Genomic DNA, 19399 nt, shown 5'->3' with positions numbered 1-19399 from the left:
ATTGAAATAAATAAAAACAAATTAAATTAACCTCCACACCTATGTTAAAATAATAGGTAGGTACCTACGAAATACACATTTATTCATATTGAACTAAATTAAATTAGATACATTAAAATGAATTCATCGTCAAAATAAAGTGAACAAATAAGTAAATATAATTAAATGTACATACCTAATCAAGAAAATATACTAATAATTCTCGTAGATCCATATATAATTTTTTTTTTCGCTGAGAAGATGGTCAACGTGAAATCAATTTTATTTTTCATTAAATTTTGAAAAAATGAGATGTGAGAGGGAACATTCAAACTTTCGTTCGTTTCCATTTCATAATGCTACTAGTAATTTGAGAATAAGGAGTTCAATTACCTGTCGACTTCATGATTATACATTTTTATACCTTCAAACCTCTTATATGCAAACTATACGTAGTTATCAAATATGTTAATAGAATTGCATAACCAGTTTGCCGTAAATAAGCGGTTCATTCTCTACGACTAGCTTTTCAAGCATAAACTTGATCCAAAAAAATTAAGTCTGATGTTCTCATTTCGTTTAGGATTTCTCTTTGATAAAATCAGTTTTTTAGTTTCTTGAAAAATTTGGAGTTTGTGAATTACGAGGGAGGAGGGATCAGTAAGTATTAGTGTATTGATAAGTAGGTGGAGTATAAGTTCAAAGTTATGTAGTGAAATTTAAGGTACGAGCACGATGTTTTTTTAAAAGACCATTGAGATCTGAATAATCGTAAAAGTTGATATTGTATTGTAAAAAATATGAGCCATAAAAAAAAGGAATGTATGTTATTTTCATATTTCCTTATTGACTAGATTTACAACGAAATTATACATAATTTAGAATGATTCGAAGAAAAACAACGATGCGAAATGAAGCCTCGTCGAGCAAAATTTTCACTCAATACGAATAACATGGCATAAAAAAAACAACAAAAAACAAAAAAAAACCTAATACTAGATGTAAAACTATTTTATGAATGGAAGTCTTTTTGAAAGTCAGCTTCAGTAAGTTGTTTATTTAATGGAATGGAAACGGTTAATTCGAAGGAGAAAAAGAGAAAACAGTAAAATGTAAGCGATGCCGTCACATTGTTACAGCTTAATGGTAAAAATATGAGTGTCATTTTAAGTGTCAGGGTCCGCTTTTATAAACTTCTTGCGTTCTATGGCCTATACTTTGGCGTATATAAACATCGGTGCCGCTCTTTGCACCCCCGCTTTAACGAACAATGGCAAAGTACAACAAAATGAAATATAACAAACCGTTAACTTTAATTAGTCGAGTGGTTCCAAAATTTTCAATGCAATAATTATCTACTAAATATACACCGTAGATTCCGTTCGGACAAAGTTGAGAAAAATTATCGCGCATTAACTTACGCTGTTCTATACAAATTACGTCGAATTAATTTGTTGCTTATTGAAGCTTCGCTGAAAAAGTAAAACTTTCTAATTTCATCGTTTTATCGAATGTTTGAATGTTTGCGCTGCTCGGTACATTGTAAGCGCAGATTACCATTAATAGTATTCGTGGACTATTTTTCTTTCACGTTTGCACCTAATCTATTCATATTATACTACTTGGACCTGATTATTTAGTAAATAGGTAGCTACGAATGAAAATTTTTAAAATAACGAGCATGATGGAGTGCAACGCTTCCTGGTAAGTAACATTCCAATGATTTGGTTGATTGGCCGACCACGACCAGCTATGTAGTTGTAGTTATAGGTACCTACCTCAAAAGTGAAAAAATATATTTATTTTTTTTAGTGATAAATTTGTTTTGAACTTCTGGTGCGTTGTAAATTTTCGGTCGCGCCATTAACTGATGAGCTTTTTAAAATTCAGTCAGCAAAAGTTTTAAAATGAACCACATTGTCCGTATCGTTATATGTATTTGATGAGCAGAAAAGCTGAATATTTCACCCTTTCTATAAAATAAACTTGCGGTGCCTATAATCTACAGTTCAATGACCTATCAGAAATGCATTAAAAGTGAGTTGTAAATATGTACTCTTTGAAGTATTATACAATTTCTTGAGGTGGTTGTAACAAGAAACTAAGGTATAGTTGAACGTTTATAGTTAGGTACCCAAATGTATTTCTAAGGACTTATGAAGTGCCTAATTATTCAAATATTTGAACCCAAATTTCACTCAGACAGATGGTAGGTAACTGGATATAAGGCACAAAATATGAGATTATTTCTGAAAACCTTACCCCACGTGCTGATGGTAGCTAGGTATTAAGTAAGTGGCAACAGTGACACAGCAACTTTTAATTTCGTTAGGTTTAAGATTCAGCATGTCATTGAGCACTAATAAGTTTGAGATTTTAACATCTTGGCAGTTCTGCGAACGAGTTATATTAAATTGAAAATCAGCTTTACGAATGCTATGCTATCTAAATTAACACTTATTATCCTATGCTTCTACCTTTACAATACGGTGGCAGAGTTGAATTTCACGTTGCCCTAAGGTTTTGCTTAATTAATATTCAGAAACACGAATTCTAACCCTATTCTCTAAAATAGCTTAAGATTAAAGTATATTAACTTTTGCTATATTACTGCGTTGGATTTTGTCATACAATGCGCTTATAAAATGATCCTCCACATCCTGGCAACATTTGCATTATGTAGTTCATTTTAGAGAACGCGAAAAAATTGGCACTAATATTGATTAGGCACCTATATTACTACCTTATATCATTTTCAAGGAGACGTAGGTATGTACTTAATACCTATCTAAGGGAACAAAATTTGAATTTAAGTATTAATGTGATGTGGATTGCACCCACTGGCATCTATTCGAAGGTATTTTTTTTCTGCAATCGACATTCATTGTGGAGGTGATTTTTTATTTTTCCAATTGGCACCTATTTCCCCTACCTACCTGTGTACTTATTATTGAGAATTCACATTTAGATCTCATCTAGATTTATGAAGAGCTCATATTCTAAGGCACCCTGAAGCAATACTCTGGCAATAATCTTCCATGAAACACTTACCCACTTATTTCAAAGTCCAAACAGTTTGGTCAAATTTTCGCTAAAACTTACTCGCGTAGAAACTATAAAATAGGTGAAAAAGTTTTATGATTTTATGATCACCTTGTTACCAATTATGGTTGCCGTCTTCTGTAAATAAACTTTTACCAGACCAGTCAAGGTAGGCATGTTTATGCGGAGGCATTTATAATTTACTATGTTTCTGTTGCGTTATTGCACGCTTGTCTTCAAATAAACCTGGGCTTATCTTTCAAATTCCATAGAACCTTTTCGCACATATGAACGTGTTTTATCTATACCCGCGCGCTCAGTGTAGTTACCTCGTGAAATTGTTTTAAAATTTGTTTTTTTTTTACATAGAATTTTTGGTTTTTACGAGTTGAAAGAATATTGCGTGAAATCCAAGAGTTGGTATATTTTCACAAGAATATTATTCCAAAACTGAATCTATTCGAGGGACAATTGAATGATTATTGAAAATATACGTGGCCGTGTACTTCTTATGTTAGCAATGTGACTGTTGTTTTATAATGTTTTCATAACAAACATCAAGTAGGTTACTGAGAAACGTTTTTATGAAAAAATCTTACCTACTTTTACACTAATGGAATCTGTCCATCTGCAAAATTCCAACAGATACGAAAGAAATTTCAATAACATACCATACAGCACACTTGTTACCCCCTAAATTGATTTCTTTTACGATCGTATGCTTCTTTTCGGGTTTCTTTTGGCACTCACATATCGTTGTATTCTTTTTAATCTATTTTAAAATGCGCGAAGAAAATTTCATGATTGAAAAAATGAATCGATGTAACATATTGTTCGAAATCATTAGGCTCAAGCCCTCGAGGTAATATAAGTTTAATTTGAACGTAGGCTAACAGATACTGATGCTATCGTCATACGTAGTATAGAATCGAACAACTTGACTAATCTTCTCTTTTGCAATGATTACTTACTGTATAAAGAAGGTAATTTGTTAATTTATAGGTACTTCAAAATTGTGAAAACTGAAATACTTAAGCATAATTTTAACAAGGTTGTTTCTTTCGTGAAATTTTTTGAAATTATTTTTTTGAAGATTATCTTAAACCTAACGTGATTTTATTTTTAAAGATTTCGTAGGTGGATATTTTTTATTATAATGCTAGTCACTTCAAGTTGTTAATTTTAGTTTGTATTTCATTTCAAAATTCTCAACATGTTTATATGTACACCTGCTTACCTACCTACTTAAAAGAGCTGTTCAAATCTTTTTGAAAATTTAGCTTTCAAAACTTCTGAAATTACTGCAGAGTACAGTTGGCGTCAGTTTCCAAAGATTCACTGAAGATCGCACTTTTAAAGGGTTTTCCGATGATATTTGGGTTGTTTGGGTTGATGATGTTTGAAATGATATTTGAATTGATGGTGTTGAGTAGTGATGATCTTCAGATCCGGAACTTCGTAACATGTTTTCAAACACTTCATTTACTGCACTTCTATAATCATGATCTTCTATGGGATAAGCGGCCGCATAATCGCTTCAAACACCTGATCAACCGACCTTCTAATATCATTATCTTCTATGGGAAAAGTGTAATCCCATTCAGGATGCTCAGAGTAAGGAATTGCATCCAAACGAATCGGCTCTACCGGATTGTATCGAAAACATCGCCAAATACCTAACTTTTCTTCAAGTTCTTCTGTTAGCTGACACACGTATGTTAATCCAGTTCTTGGGTCATCATTTCGAATTGTATCCCAGCCTGAAATCATCGTATCGTTGCTGCAGAGCCTCTCACTGTCTGTCACATTATCCACTTCATTGTGAATTACAATCACGGCATCAAACTGATCATAATACCACGATCCTCGGACCACCCGATATATTATTTTTGGAATAAGAAATTGCTGGCGTTCGTCATTCAATTTGTAATTAAGTCGTCGTTCATACCCACCGTTTACACCAAAAATAACTTTCTGATTAAATCGATCGTACCACTGGAAACAATTTTAGAAAAATGACAGTTCAGTATCGCAATGACCACCATTTGAAAATTTCTCGAGCCCAATTTTATGCGCAGGCATTTCTAACAATTTACCATGCGTTACAAAGTAGATAGCACTAGAAATAACTTACTTTCAGAACACCAATCACTGCAGCAATGAAAATGTCAACTTTTTTCAATTGCCCATCGGCGATACTTTTCCAAACCAGTATAACATTCATGTGTGTACAAGAGGCAAGCCTACCCGAATACGTGTCGAAATACCATACTGGAATTATTTGTGATTTTGTCAGAATTCCTTGAGACTGTTCTTTGTGATTCGTTGACTCTTGGTACCATTCACCGTAGGTTCTTTCTTCAGATACATGCAATAGTTCATAACTTTTCACCGATGAGTCCAGCTCATCTATTTTTGAGTGAGGCTGGATTTTTACGTTGATCTCATCCCATCCGTGTAACTGATAGTCTTGACATTTGGATAATATATTTTTTTCCACAGCATCAATATTTTCTTTCTCCCATTCTATTAGTTTATTGTATCCCGATGAGTTGATCGATAACTCTGATATCCAATGGAAAACCTAAAAAAAAAAGGCTTCAAATAGCGTGGAAATAATGCAAGTTTTATTCTGTTCAAAAACCTAGCATGAGAATTTGAAATTGAGTGGTAAGTATAGGTCAGTAGGTATCATACTAACCAATGTGGTGGATCCATCGAAGAATATAAATTTTGTGTTATTACCATCGTAACGATTGGAAACGAATTCGCTTGGAGATTTTGATTGGTTATTAATTTCTACCTGCACAAGATGAACTTTATTTTTAAACAATCGAGCGTTAAATTTATATGCACCAAAAACCATGTTTTCTAGTGATTAAAAATTTTTCCGTAGCCTATAAATGATTCATTCATTCATTTTTCGTACCTTTGATTTGAGTGATGTACCATACCTACCCATTATAAACATTGACCTGTAGTTTTTTTAGTAGTTACACCTGCTTAATGCACTTAACAATTTTAGAAATATGAGGACGTACCTACGTATTTTCATCTTGCGCATCGTGCTTACATCACTAGATCAACAAAATGTTCTACATGGTAACATGAAAAGTTCACAAGCGGTCTTTCAATAATTATTTATTATTGTGGAGGCAGTCGTCAAAAATTCATCACAAATGATTGAGAAAGGAAAATAAACAAAGGAATTTTCTTAATCTTGAAATTGAATCTCAATCTCTCGAATTTATGTATAGGGGGAAAATATTCAGGAAGGTGGGTTTGCAGCTTATTGTTAGTTTAAAATACCTACCCATAACTTTGAAACAGTTGCCTTCAATTTTGATAGTATAGTTCATTGTACAAAATAACTTTTTTCTGATCGCTTCAAAAAATTTCCTACTCCAAAAATCAATATTTTCTTGAAAAAATCTCCACCTCTGGTCTTTCAATTTCTCATTTTCATTCATTACCTGCGTGACATTATTTCTCTCAGAAATAGAAATAATTGATGATCACAATTCCACTCTGACATGAATCATGAATTGAATACCGATGAAGGATTCAATATGCACCTATAAATAGGTAGGTAGTAGGTACCATAGATGTTTTATGCTTACTGCGTTATAACAATGATATTTATCTTCTTCCAACTGAATCTTGCCTTCTTCATAGTAAAACTGTTGAAAAGAAAATTCACACGATCAGTAAGTACCTACCTATATCTGCATTTTTGACTAAACATCACGGGAAAAAAATTTAATAAAAATGACTATTTCAGTATAGTAACCGGATCCCATTCAAAAATAATAGTGATTTTTACTCAGCCAAAAAATACATTTTACCTAGAAATTAGGTAAAATTTATCACTCTCATAGTAAAATTTACCAATCTCATAGTAAAAATCACAATATTTTTGAATGGGATTCGGTTACTGTGTGAAATAGTAAAAATTATCCACATTTTTTTTTTCGTGTATACCATTCCACTATTGAACTAACCTCGAAACCAATCTCATAAGTATCCTGTTTGGAATTATAAACCATAGCAGGTTGAGGAGGCTTTTCACAGATATCTAATGAGATATTTTCTTTCGCTTCGTTACGTCTGTAAACAATTTGCAAAAAAAGACTTCTACCAGTGATTGAAACTTCTTTGTTAAATTTTTTCTCTCGTTCGGTGGTAGCTGGACATGCTGAACCGCTTTCTTTTCTAGTTAGATCGAAAAGAATAGCTGAAGAAAAAAAAAACAGGAAAACAGGTTCCTAGCATAAATTGATAAATAATTATCTTAAAAAATTATTTACTTAGGTAGATAAACAAAGGATAATGCTGCAATGTTGGCATTGAAGCAAATGTACCTATTACAAACCTTGATATTTTTTGTTGTGACACAAATTACTTTCTGGTTGTGCCTTCGTGATATGAATATGGTAACAGCACAAAGTTGAACATAATAGTATGTAAGATGCCAATGAATGCATCTTTGGAAAATTTTCAATGCGAGTTCACAAAATTATACACATTGAATTTTACAACTTCTCCATTCAACTTCATTGTACCTATACGTAATGTATCATCTTCGTTAACAAAATCTTCACGAGGATAATTAAGTAAGTATTTTAAAAATTAAAATGAACAAAATTTAATTGAAATTTTGAAAATATATTTCTGCGGGCCTATGTATGATGAAGTTTCGTAACATTTAATTAGTAGGTAGGCATTTATGTCGAATAATCTACATCCTCTCGTTGAAATGTTGAGTAGAGTTTTAATACATATGTATTATGAATACTTATTTTGCAAGAATATGATCTCTTGAACTCGGATTATCGCAAAAACAATTAGAGAAGGAAATAAGATATAACATGCTTCGTAGAATTGCCATCATTAACGTAAATAAGTAATCATTTTGAAAATTAAATTGAATTAGATTTAATCAATATAAAAAAAAGTATCACTATCATTGGGCAATTTTCATAACATTGAATTAGTTCACCTCAAATCATTTCTCCCTCTAATTGAAATTTTGAGCAAATTTTCAGTAAATTGTTAGGTAGGTACTTGAAAAAGTTGTCTGAATCTTTTTCAAAATTCAGCTTTCAAAATTTCTGAAATTACTGCAGAGTCCAGTTGTCGTCAGTTTTCAAATATTCATTAAAGATCTCCCTTCAGAAGGTTTTTTGGTGATAGGTAGTAGGTACATATTTGGGTTGTTTGGCTAATGATGATATTTGAGTCGATGATGTTGGGTAGTGACGATTTTCAGATCCGGAACTTCATAACAACTTTTCAAAATCTTCATTTACTTCACTTCTAACATCATAATCTAGTGTGGGATAGGTGTAATCCCATCGAGGATTCTCAGAGAAAGGAATTGCATCCAGCTCTATTGGCTCTACTGGATGGTATCGAAAACATCTACGAATACCTAACTTTTCTTCAAGTCTATCTGTTACCTGGCACACGTATGTTAATCCAGTTCTTGGGTCATCATTTTGAATTGTATCCCAGCCTGAAATCATCGTATCGTTGCTGCAGAGCCTCTCACTGTCTGCCACATAATCCGCTTTATTGTGAATTACAACCACAGCGACATACGTATCTTCATACCACGCTCCTTGGACCACCCGAAATATTAAGTTTGGAATAAGGAATTGCTGATGTTCACCGTTCAATTTGGAATTCAATCGTCGTTCATACCCACCGTTTACACCGAAAGTAACTTTCTGATCATATCGACCGTAACACTGGAAACAATTTTAGACAAATGACAGTTCAGTATCGCACTGGTCACCATTTTAAAATTTCTTGAGCCTAGTTTGATCTTACTTCCAGACAACTAATCACTGCAGCGATGAAAAGGTCAACTTTTTTCAATTGCCCATCGGCGATACTTTTCCAAACCAGTATAACATTCATGTATGTACAAGAGGCAAGCCTACCCGAATCTGTTTCGAAATACCATACTGGAATTATTTGTGTTTTTTTCAGAATTCCTTGAGATTGTTCTTCGTAGTTTGTCGACTCTTTGTAGCATGCATCGTCGTGGAGTTTTGCTTCTGGTACCTGCAATATCTAGTTCATAACTTTATACAAATGAGTCTAGCTAATCCTATTTTTGAGTCAGGGTGAATTTTTACGTTGATCTTATCCCATTCGTCTAATTCGTAATCTTGACATTTGGATTGAACATTGGTTTTCACGATATCAATATCTTTCTCCCATTTGATTAGTTTGTTATATCCCGATGAGTTGATCGATAACTCTGGTATCCAATGGAAAACCTACGAAAAATACCATTTAAATAGCGTGAAAATTATGTACCTAAGTTTTATTTTGTTCATAAACCTAGCATAAGAATTTGAAATTGAGTGGTAGGTACATAGGTCAATAGGTATTATACAAACCAATGTGGTGGATCCATCGACGAATATAAATTTTGTGTTATTACCATCGTGACGATTGAAAACGAATTCGACTGGAGATTTAGATTGTTTAATTTCTACCTGCACAAGTTGAACTTTATTTAAGCAATCAAGCATTAATTTATATGCACCAATAATCATGTTTTCCAGTCATTTAAAATTAATATACATGATCAAAATTTCACTCTGACGTGAATCATGAACAAAATAGCAAAGGATTCAATCTGTACAGGTTGGCACCACAGATGTGTCATGCTTACTGAGTTATAAAAATGATATTTGTCATCTTCCAACTGAATCTTGCCTTCTTCATAGTAAAACTGTTGAAAAGAAAAATCACTCGATCAATTATAGGTACCTACCAATCCGCAATTTTGACTAAACATACCATTCCATTATTAAACTAACCTCGTAACCAATCTCATAAGTATCCTGTTTGGAATTATAAACCATAGCAGGTTGAGGAGGCTTTTCACAAATATTTAATAGGATATTTTTTTTCGTTTCGTCACGTCTATAAACAATTTGCAAAAATATACTTCTACCAGTGATTGAAACCTCTTCGTTGAATTTTTTCTGTCGTGGGGTGGTAGCTGGACATCCTGAACCGCTATTATTTCTGGTTAGATTGAAAAGAACAGCTGAAGAAAAAAAAGAAGAAGAAAGAAACTAACTAATACTTTTAGTATGTTGAAAAATTGAGTAAATGGACAAATTAATCATGCTGTTATATGTTGGCATTGAAGCAATGTTTCATTTTCAATTTCGGTATAGGTTACGAGTACCTACCTACATACATATCTAATCTACGTATAGGTAAATACCTAGTACATCTAGTATAGCCTATGTAGGTATTACAAACCTTGATATTTTTTGTTATGATACAAATTACTTTCTGGCTGTGCCTTCGATATGTGAATATGAAAACAGTACAATGTTAAACATAATATTACGGACGACGCTAATGAATACATCTTTGAAAATTTTCAACAAAACCTTTACGAGGTTAATTATTTTAAACATTAAAATGAACAAAATTTAATTGAAATTGAAAAAAAAAATGAAATATTTACGGACCAATTTATGATGAAGTTTCGTAACATTTAATTACTTAGTAGGTATTTATGTCGAATATGAACGCATTTTCAAAATAATTTCCATTGAAGCTGATTGATTCACACATTGAAGTTTGTATGACTAAACATTTACATTCATGTTTCGTAGCATTACCATCATCAACGTAGGTATAATCATTTTGAAAATTAAATTGAATTAGATTTTATCAATATTTCAAAAAGTATCTCTATCATTGGGCAATTTTCATAACATTCAATTAGTTCACCTCGAATCATTTCTCCTCCTTATTGAAATTTTGAGCAAATTTTCAATATTATGTTGTTAGGTAAGTAAATATGGATGTTTTGTAATAGTATCACCGCTGTATTTAAGTCATTTGAGATACATGCGGAAATAATTTCTGCTAAGTCGGTAAAGCATGCATAGCTTGAACTAGTTTTAACAAATACCTACACAAGAACAGCAAAAGCTAGCTTCATTGAGCCAAAAGCGTTTACTTTTACTTTCGAAGTGAATAGAATTTTCGTATATACTTACCTACCTATTTATTCACAATTTATTCCTTTGGAATTGGATCCAAGATGAAAAACCAAACCAGATGATTATACAGCTACCTACTGATTGAAATGTATCAACAATCGTTGTGGTATCCGGAGAATTCATTGTCGGAAAATTTAGCCAGTCTTTTTTTTACCAATTATTATTAGGTACTATGACAGAATTAGGTACACACGATGTTATTTACTCTTTTATCAAATAACTTTTTAAAAATGAGAGTAAGTAGGCAGGTACCTACTTAAAATCATAAGGAATTCATGTAAGCTGAAACGTAATTCTGACCTCAAAATTCATTGAAATTCGTCATTCATGGATTTGAATCATGGAATGATAATTGTTTCTATTTCATGCAAAATATAGTATAGGTACGTACGAGATGGTTCTTGTTGTTCTTTAGCATTTCTAGAAAAATACTTACCTACGTAGGTAGGTAATTATTGAGATTGTAACTCTACACTCAGTGAAGAAAAACTGTTCTAATTTGGTGGGCTTTTTGCATCAAAATTGTTGTTGTTTTTCTATCATACAACTTCGGGCTGTTTTGATCTCATTTTGTACAAATTCTTTCAAAATATTCGAAGCTGAGATGTAATATCATGGTCTTGTATGGGATAGGTAGTATCCCATTCAGGATGCTCAGAGTAAGGAATTGCATCCAGTTGTAAAGGGCATGTCGATGCACTTTCACCAATATTTAATTTACTGTCAAGTTCTCCTGTTAGCTCGCATACATATGTTAATCCGATTTCTGGATCATCACTTGTGATTATATCCCAGCCCGACAGCATCTCATCATTGTCACATAACTTATCACTGTCTGGCACATAGGCTGGTTCATTGTGAATTATAATGACAGCAGCATACTTAGACGTACTAGAAAGGTACGATCCTAGGACCACCCGATATATTATTTTTGGGATTGGAATTTGCTGATATTCCGCATTTAATGTGTAGTTGACTGGTTCATATTCGCCATGCGCTCCAAAGGTAACAGACTGATCTGTTCGGTGATAATACTGAAAAACAATCGAATAATCAGATAATGGCGCATTTGCGTTTGACTGAACATCATTATCTCACCTTCCATGTTTTTGTTTTTGATAAGTAGGTAGGTACCTCATAGATTACGTCATGGATTTCGCAAGATATGCATTCGTGTAGGTAATACTTATCAGAAGTACCTAGGTAGGTAACTTACATTTTTCAGACAACTAATCACTGATGTAATGAAACTATCAACATTTTTCAGTTGTCCATCGACAATACTTCTCCAAACCAATATGACATTCGTGCCCGTACAAGAATCACGCTTTTCAGAATCCGAGTCAAAATACCATACTGGAATTATTTGTGCTTTTCTCAAAACTCCGTATGATTGTTCCGTTCCATTCTTCAACTCGTCGCTGGCTCTTGCCTCTGGTACCTGTATAAAATTTCATTCCATAGCATTTTGGGACATGAAATTTTTACAAAAAGTAATGTCACGCTCATATGTTACTTACGTTCAAGTGAGAATGAAATTGTATGTTGATATCCTGATTGTCCAATCCGTAATCTTGATATTCGTCGTATCCAATATTTTCTCTAACAACGCCAATGTCCGGGTATCCATTCCATTCGAATTGTTCGTAGCATTCCACTGTGTTAATGGATGTGGGTTGTAATGTAAACTATAATATCAAAAATACTGACGTGTGCATTTTTGAAAAATTTTCAAACCAAGTCAATGAAATTATATATTGAAGTTGACGACTCTTCCACTTGCCATTTATAGCACTAGAGGTATCATTAAGAACTAAGAAGTCTTCATGTACGCTTATCATATAGATTTGATTGAAAAAAAATCATTTATAATCAAGTTTCGTAATATTTAATGAGTATCTCTATAATATACAAATAATTTCAATGAGTGTTGAAATTTTTAGCAAATTTTCAATGCCATAGATACGAATAACTTATTTCGCAAGAATATGATCTTTTAACCTCAAGTTCCTGAAGAATTAAATTAATAGATAGAAAAAATATGCATAACTTGAGCAGATTTATCAAATAATTACACTGTACATAATGATCCTCAATAGTTTTATTCAAAGCGAAAGAGGTTTATATGTATTTCCAAACAGAATTTCTTAAGATGAAGAGCCAAATAGGTACCTACCTATTAATTGCAATTCATCAATGAACGTGACACTTGATCTTTTTTCTATCATCATGAATAAATTCAATTCTGGAATTATGTATATGTACTTACCTATTCCAAGATATTGGCCAACAAATTCATTAGCTAACTTTTCTTAAATTAAATTTTACATTTTATAAAGTTCGCATCACTTAACTAAGCATGTAATAATTATTAAGTTCGTAACTTTCTGGTGAAAAACTGGGATCTACTCGTATTAGGTACTAAGTCAGCCTGTTTTGATCATTCTTTGGAATTTATTTTCAAAATGTTTGAAGTTGAGAGTTACTTTGACATAGCTTCCGTTTAAAATTCTCCAAAACCCCACGTTTCACAATTTTTCAATTGGAGGTATATCGGTGGAAGAAGCTTGGTTGTGATGATTTTCAATTCCGACACGCTGCCATAAACATTCAAACTCGCCGTTTATTTCACTTCTAACATCATGATCTCTTATGGGATAGGTATCTTCCCACCAAGGATTTTCAGAGTAGGGAATTGCATCCAGTTGTATAGGTGATGTAAAATATTCACCAATACTTAATTTGTTTTTAAGTTCTTCTGTCAATGGGCACACGTAGGTTAATCCAACTTTAGGGTCATCATTTTTAATCGCATCCCAGCCCGAAAGCGTCATACTACTATTGCATAGCCTATCTTTATCGAGTATGTGACCCACTTCATTGTGTATTATAATTGCAGCAGTATACGTGTCATCGTAAAACGATCCTTGGATCAGCCGGTATATTATTTTTGCAATATGAATTTTCTGGTGTTTAGCGTCCAATGTGTAGTTGAATAGTTCATACTCGCCACTAACACCAAAGGTAACAGTCTGATCCAATCGACTATACTCCTGCAAAAAAATCGAATCCTCAAAAAATGACATATTGATTTGGATATTACTGAGTCTTTATATTGTGTTTTTTAAAAAGGTGATGAGTGATGACCACGGAAATAATAAAGTAGGTAGATAACATTAGAAATGCCATACTTTTTCTAAAACACAAATTGCTGCAGCAATGAAAAGATCAACTTTCTTCAGATGATCGACAATATTTTTCCATACCAGAATAACATTCATGAGCGAACAAGAAGCAAGCCTACTCGAATATGTGTCAAAATACCATAGTGGAATTATTTGTGATTTTTTCAGAACTTCATGTGATCGTTCTTCGCCAGTCTTCATTGCCAGAGATATCTGTACCTACCCATCATAACGTACCATTACATTTCATAACAAGGAATTTTGGTTCAAGAATAAGTCTCACTCATCTAAGTACAATCATCTACTTGTGAGTGATAATGAGTTTGTAGTTGAACCTACGTTTGTCTCACCCCATTCGTCTAATTGATAATCTTGACATTTGGATAATGTATTGTTTTTCACAACACTAATATCTTTCTTCCATTTGATGTGTTTGTTATATCCTGTTGAATTAATTGATAACTCTGATATCCAATGAAACACCTAGAAAAATTTTTTAAAAGAATCAAAATAAGCGTGCGAAGTTCAGCCAAAAGTAGTAAGTATAGGAATACAAACCAACGTTGTAGATCCATCGACGAAAATGAACTTAGTATTATTTTTACCATCTTGGCCACGGGAAACGAAATCGGTTGAGGATTTTGAGTAATTATTAATGTTTACCTGTGCAACGAACGTAGATTTAAACTATGTAAATGCTGCATAAATACTTAAACTATTTTCCCAATATAATTGAAGTTTGGAGAAGCAGCAGTTGAAAAATTTTTGAGTTACGCGGTACTCGCTTTTGAGATCCTTTAAACTTTAGCACTTCTGTTCAACATTGAATGAAAAAACAAAGCATTGCGCCAAAGAATTCTTTTATAATCTGCAAGTTTCGCGTGGTTCTTCATTTTCTTAAGATTGATTAAAATTATGCAGGTACATATTTAACTTTGAAACATAGCTTAAAGTTTTTTTCCCTGCAAGATTTTGGATCAAGGAGAGCTGAAGGACAGGTACGTGAATTTCATGGATTTTACCCCTTTTGAAGATCATGAAAATTTCAAAAATCTCTGTCTTCTTCTCCAATGAAAAATGATTGGATTTAATTCTGACATATCCTCCCAAAGATTCAATTTGATTGTATAAGATTGATGTCCAGACCCGATCAGATCCGAACATTCACCGGACAAATTAGATCTGACCCGATGAGATCACCACATAATACTCGTATTCAAAAGTTTCAACCAATGTTCCATATGTTCCTATTTTAGGTACGATCATTGATCTCAATGGAAAGAATTACTAAGTGTAATATTTAATGCTCACTGAATTATAACAGTGATATTTATCATCTTCCAGTTGAATCTTATTTTCTTCATAATAGAACTGAAACAAAATTTCACTCGCTCAATACGCAATGATTTGTAGGTAAGTACAACTTCATTCTCTTATTAAACCAACCTCATAACCAATCTCATAGGTACCCTGTTTTGAATCATAAACCATAGCTGGTTGGGGAGGTTTTTCACAAATATCTAATGAGATATTTTCTTTCGCTTCGTTACGTCTGTAAACAATTTGCAAAAAAAGACTTCTACCAGTGATTGAAACTTCGTTGTTAAATTTTTTCTCTCGTTCGGTGGTAGCTGGGCATGCTGAACCGCTTTCATTTCTAGTTAGATCAAAAAGAACAGCTTAAAAAAAAAAACAAAAAAAAACCAGGAAAACAGATTTTTAGCATAAATTGATAAATATGTACTTACCTATCTTGAAAAATTAGGTAGATAAACAAAGAATAATGCCGATATGTTGGCATTGAAGCAATGTATTTTTTTACAAACCTTGATATTTTTTGTTGTCACACAAATTACTTTCTGGTTGAGCCTTCGTTATGTGAATATGGAAACAGCACAATGTTACACATAATAATATGTAAGATGCCAATGAATACATCTTTGGAAAAAATTTTCAATAAGAGTTCACAAAATTACTTATACACATGGAATTTTACAACTTCTCCATTCAACTTCATTGTACCTAGCTCCTACTTATCATCTTCTTTAACAAAATCTTCATGAGGATGAGGATAGTTAGGCAAATATTTAAAAAATTAAAATGAACAAAATTTAATTTAAATTGAAAAAATGAAATATTTACGAGCCAATTTATGATGAAGTTTTGTAACATTTAATTAGTAGGTAGTTCATTGAAGCTGATTGAATCACACATTGAAGTTTGAATGTATGACTAAACATTTAGATTAAAGTTTCGTAGCATTACCATCATTAACGTAAGTAATCATTTTGAAAATTAAATTGAATTAGATTTTATCAATATTTCAAAAAGTATCTCTATCATTGAGCAAGTTTCATAACATTCAATTAGTTCACCGCGAATCATTTCTCCCCCTAATTGAAATTTTGAGCAAATTTTCAATTATGTTATTAGGTAGCTACCTAAGTATGAATGTTTTGTAAGAGTATCATCGCTGTATTTACGTAATTTGAGATAGGCACATACATGCGGAAATAATTTCTGCCAAGTACTTGAAGAAATTAAGTAGGTAAAGCATACATAGCTTGAACTAGTTTTATCAAATACCTACACAAGAACAACAAAAGCTCGCTTCATTGAGCCAAAAGCGTTTACTTTTTTCGTATATCTATACTTAGGTATCTATTTATTTATACAATTTATTCCTTTGGAATTGGATCTAAAATGAAAAACCAAACCACGTGATTATACAACAATTATACTATGACAGAATTAGGTACACACGATGTTATTTACTCTTTTATCAAATAACTTTTTAAAAATAAGAGTAGGTAGGTAGGTACCTACATACATAAAATCATAAGGAATTCATGTACTTAAACTAAAACGTAATTCTGACCTCAAAATTCAATGAAATTATGCATTTATGGATTTGAATCATGTGGAATCATGGAATGATAATTGTTTCAGATGTTTCTATTTCATGCAATAAAAATACGTACGAGATGGTTCTCGTTATTCTAGTATTTCTCGAAAAAGACTTACGTATAGGTAGGTAATTATTGAGGTTGTAACTCTATACTCAGTGAAGAAAAACTGTTCTAATTTGGTGGGCTTTTTGCAAAAAATTGTTGTTTTTTTTTTCAATCATGCTGTTTAAATCTCATTTTGTATTTAAATCCCTTTTAAATTATATAAAGCTGATCAGTAATATCATGGTCTTCTATGGGATAGGTGTAATCCCATTCAGGATGCTCAGAGTAAGGAATTGCATCCAGTTGTAATGGCGATGACCAACTTTCACCAATACTTAATATACTGTCAAGTTCTCCTGTTAGCTGGCATACATATGTTAATCCGCTTTCTGGATCATCGTTTGTGATCTTATACCAGCCCGACAGCATCTCATCATCGTCACATAACTTATCACTGTCTGGCACATAGGCTGGTTCATTGTGAATTATAATGACAGCAGCATACGTACTAGAAAGCCACGATCCTCGGACCACCCGATATATTATTTTTGGGATTGGAATTTGCTGATATTCAGCATTTAATGTGTGGTTGACTAGTTCATATTCGTCATGCACTCCAAAGGTAACAGACTGATCTGTTCGGTCATACTGAAAAACAATTGAATAATGGCGCATTTGCGTTTAACTAAAAATCATTATCTCCCGTTTTTTTGTTTTTGATAAATAGGTAGGTACCTACATAAATTACGTCATAGTTTTGCGGGATATGCATTCATGTAGGTAATATCAGAAGTAACTTACATCTTCCAGACAACTAATCACTGAAGCAATGAAACTATCAACATTTCTCAGTTGTTCATCGGCAATACTTTTCCAAACCAATATGACATTCGTGCCCATACAAGAATCACGCTTATCCGAATCCGAGTCAAAATACCATAGTGGAATTATTTGTGCTTTTCTCAAAACTCCGTGTGATTGTTCCGTTTCATTCTTCTTATCCTTACAACATTCGTCGCTGGCCCTTGCCTCTGATATCTGTATAAAATTTCATTCCATAGCATTTTAGGATAGGAAATTTTTACAAATGATAATGTCTCGTTCGTACATTACTTACGTTCAAGTGAGAATGAAATTGTATGTTGATATCCTGATTGTCCAATCCGTAATCTTGACATTCGTCGGATCGAATATTTCCTCTAACAACGCCAATGTTCGGGTACCCATTCCATCGGAATTGTTCGTTGTATTCCACCGTGTTAATGGATATGGGTTGTAACGTAAACCATAATATCAAAAATGCTAACGTGTGCATTTTTGAAAAATTTTCAAACCAAGTCAATGAAATTACATATATATTGAAGATGACGACTCTTCCTCTTGTCTTCATAGTACTAGGTATCATTAGAAGTCCTCATGTACGTTTAAGTATCATATCGATTTGATTGAAAAAAAAAATCATTTATAATCAAGTTTCGTAAGTATGTCAGTACAAATAATTTCAATGGATGTTGAAATTTTTAGCAAATTTTCAATACCATAGATATGAATATTTCGCAAGAACATGACCTTTTAATCTTAAGTTCCTGAAAAATTAATTAATAGATAGAGGAATTATGCATAACTTGAGCCGATTCATCAAATACACTGTACCCATATAATGATCCTCAATAGTTTCACTCAAAGTGAAAGAAGTTTATATGTATTTCCAAACAGAATTTTTAAGATGAAAAGCCAAATAGGTACCTACCACCTACAAATACCTATTTAATAACAACTTAACAATGAACGTGATACCGAATCTTTTTTCTATCATCATATAGATTGCATTTTATGAAACTTGAAAAAATTCAATTCTAGAATTACATATTCCAATATATTGGCCTACAAATTCATTGGATAACTTTTCTTAAATTTAATTTCAAGTTTTATAAGTTTACTTTATCAAACTTAAATGTAGGTGTGTGATTTTAATCTAAAGTTTTTTATTGGGATTCGTCATTCATGGTTTTGGTTCATTTCAAGTATATGGTATGGTATATGTCTCTATTTTGTATAAAATTTACAGTAGGTTCTTGTGATAAGTACTTGTATTTCCCTTTTTAAAAAACTACCTACACAATTATTATGTTTGTAACTTTGTTTTTTTCGCATCATAATAGAGATCCATTACATACCAACTATTTTTTTGGAA

At 32.5% G+C, this 19399-nt stretch overlaps 4 protein-coding genes across 12 annotated transcripts; all 4 read right to left on the bottom strand.

The window, feature by feature from the left end:
- Nucleotides 1–3866: 3866 nt before the first annotated feature.
- Nucleotides 3867–7629, bottom strand: LOC135831749 (uncharacterized). The gene is made up of 6 exons (XM_065344459.1): nucleotides 7394–7629; nucleotides 7023–7255; nucleotides 6642–6701; nucleotides 5723–5824; nucleotides 5156–5605; nucleotides 3867–5016 (listed from the first exon to the last, which is right to left on the bottom strand). The coding sequence occupies exons 1-6, from the start codon at nucleotides 7503–7505 to the stop codon at nucleotides 4531–4533; spliced, it is 1443 nt and encodes a 480-aa protein (XP_065200531.1). The 5' UTR covers nucleotides 7506–7629; the 3' UTR covers nucleotides 3867–4530.
- Nucleotides 7630–7650: 21 nt separating this feature from the next.
- On the bottom strand, nucleotides 7651–11032 carry LOC135831752 (uncharacterized). 5 transcript variants are annotated; one of them, XM_065344467.1, is made up of 8 exons: nucleotides 10527–11032; nucleotides 10312–10445; nucleotides 9858–10090; nucleotides 9710–9769; nucleotides 9432–9530; nucleotides 9165–9308; nucleotides 8854–9099; nucleotides 7651–8771 (listed from the first exon to the last, which is right to left on the bottom strand). In XM_065344467.1, the coding sequence occupies exons 2-8, from the start codon at nucleotides 10421–10423 to the stop codon at nucleotides 8301–8303; spliced, it is 1365 nt and encodes a 454-aa protein (XP_065200539.1). In that variant the 5' UTR covers nucleotides 10424–10445; nucleotides 10527–11032; the 3' UTR covers nucleotides 7651–8300. The 5 variants fall into 5 exon arrangements, with proteins under 5 accessions (XP_065200539.1, XP_065200541.1, XP_065200542.1 ...); XM_065344469.1 differs by having other exon boundaries at nucleotides 8854–9090; nucleotides 10527–11029; XM_065344470.1 differs by having other exon boundaries at nucleotides 10312–10354; nucleotides 10527–11029.
- Nucleotides 11033–11541: 509 nt separating this feature from the next.
- On the bottom strand, nucleotides 11542–16500 carry LOC135831751 (uncharacterized). 5 transcript variants are annotated; one of them, XM_065344461.1, is made up of 9 exons: nucleotides 16078–16498; nucleotides 15698–15930; nucleotides 15563–15622; nucleotides 14810–14914; nucleotides 14591–14734; nucleotides 14258–14464; nucleotides 12587–14119; nucleotides 12283–12507; nucleotides 11542–12100 (listed from the first exon to the last, which is right to left on the bottom strand). In XM_065344461.1, the coding sequence occupies exons 1-7, from the start codon at nucleotides 16187–16189 to the stop codon at nucleotides 13595–13597; spliced, it is 1386 nt and encodes a 461-aa protein (XP_065200533.1). In that variant the 5' UTR covers nucleotides 16190–16498; the 3' UTR covers nucleotides 11542–12100; nucleotides 12283–12507; nucleotides 12587–13594. The 5 variants fall into 5 exon arrangements, with proteins under 5 accessions (XP_065200533.1, XP_065200534.1, XP_065200532.1 ...); XM_065344462.1 differs by having other exon boundaries at nucleotides 14333–14470; nucleotides 16078–16497; XM_065344460.1 differs by having other exon boundaries at nucleotides 14258–14470; nucleotides 16078–16495.
- Nucleotides 16501–16914: 414 nt separating this feature from the next.
- On the bottom strand, nucleotides 16915–18628 carry LOC135842237 (uncharacterized). Its single transcript, XM_065359592.1, has 3 exons — nucleotides 18323–18628; nucleotides 18007–18243; nucleotides 16915–17853 (listed from the first exon to the last, which is right to left on the bottom strand). Exons 1-3 carry the CDS (start codon nucleotides 18608–18610, stop codon nucleotides 17416–17418), a joined length of 963 nt encoding a protein of 320 aa, XP_065215664.1. The 5' UTR covers nucleotides 18611–18628; the 3' UTR covers nucleotides 16915–17415.
- Nucleotides 18629–19399: the final 771 nt, after the last annotated feature.

Source organism: Planococcus citri, chromosome 1 (assembly GCF_950023065.1).
Source record: "Planococcus citri chromosome 1, ihPlaCitr1.1, whole genome shotgun sequence".
NCBI lineage: Eukaryota > Metazoa > Arthropoda > Insecta > Hemiptera > Pseudococcidae > Planococcus > Planococcus citri.
Note: the sequence above shows the minus strand (reverse complement) of the source record. Positions and strands in the feature narration are given on the sequence as shown.

Coding starts and splice junctions, on each gene's coding strand:
- LOC135831751 (XM_065344460.1), bottom strand. CDS start 16,189: ATGTATTCATTGGCATCTTACATATTATTATGTGTAACATTGTGCTGT. Junction 15,931..16,077: donor TGACAACAAAAAATATCAAG/GTTTGTAAAAAA, acceptor TTTTTTTTTAAG/CTGTTCTTTTTGATCTAACT. Junction 14,735..14,809: donor TCGATGGATCTACAACGTTG/GTTTGTATTCCT, acceptor AAATTTTTCTAG/GTGTTTCATTGGATATCAGA.
- LOC135842237 (XM_065359592.1), bottom strand. CDS start 18,610: ATGATACCTAGTACTATGAAGACAAGAGGAAGAGTCGTCATCTTCAAT. Junction 18,244..18,322: donor AATTTCATTCTCACTTGAAC/GTAAGTAATGTA, acceptor AATTTTATACAG/ATATCAGAGGCAAGGGCCAG. Junction 17,854..18,006: donor TGATTAGTTGTCTGGAAGAT/GTAAGTTACTTC, acceptor ATTGTTTTTCAG/TATGACCGAACAGATCAGTC.
- LOC135831749 (XM_065344459.1), bottom strand. CDS start 7,505: ATGCATTCATTGGCATCTTACATACTATTATGTTCAACTTTGTGCTGT. Junction 5,825..6,641: donor AATATCATTGTTATAACGCA/GTAAGCATAAAA, acceptor CATCTTGTGCAG/GTAGAAATTAATAACCAATC. Junction 5,017..5,155: donor CAGTGATTGGTGTTCTGAAA/GTAAGTTATTTC, acceptor AATTGTTTCCAG/TGGTACGATCGATTTAATCA.
- LOC135831752 (XM_065344467.1), bottom strand. CDS start 10,423: ATGTATTCATTAGCGTCGTCCGTAATATTATGTTTAACATTGTACTGT. Junction 9,770..9,857: donor CTTATGAGATTGGTTACGAG/GTTAGTTTAATA, acceptor TCTTTTCAACAG/TTTTACTATGAAGAAGGCAA. Junction 9,309..9,431: donor TCGATGGATCCACCACATTG/GTTTGTATAATA, acceptor TATTTTTCGTAG/GTTTTCCATTGGATACCAGA.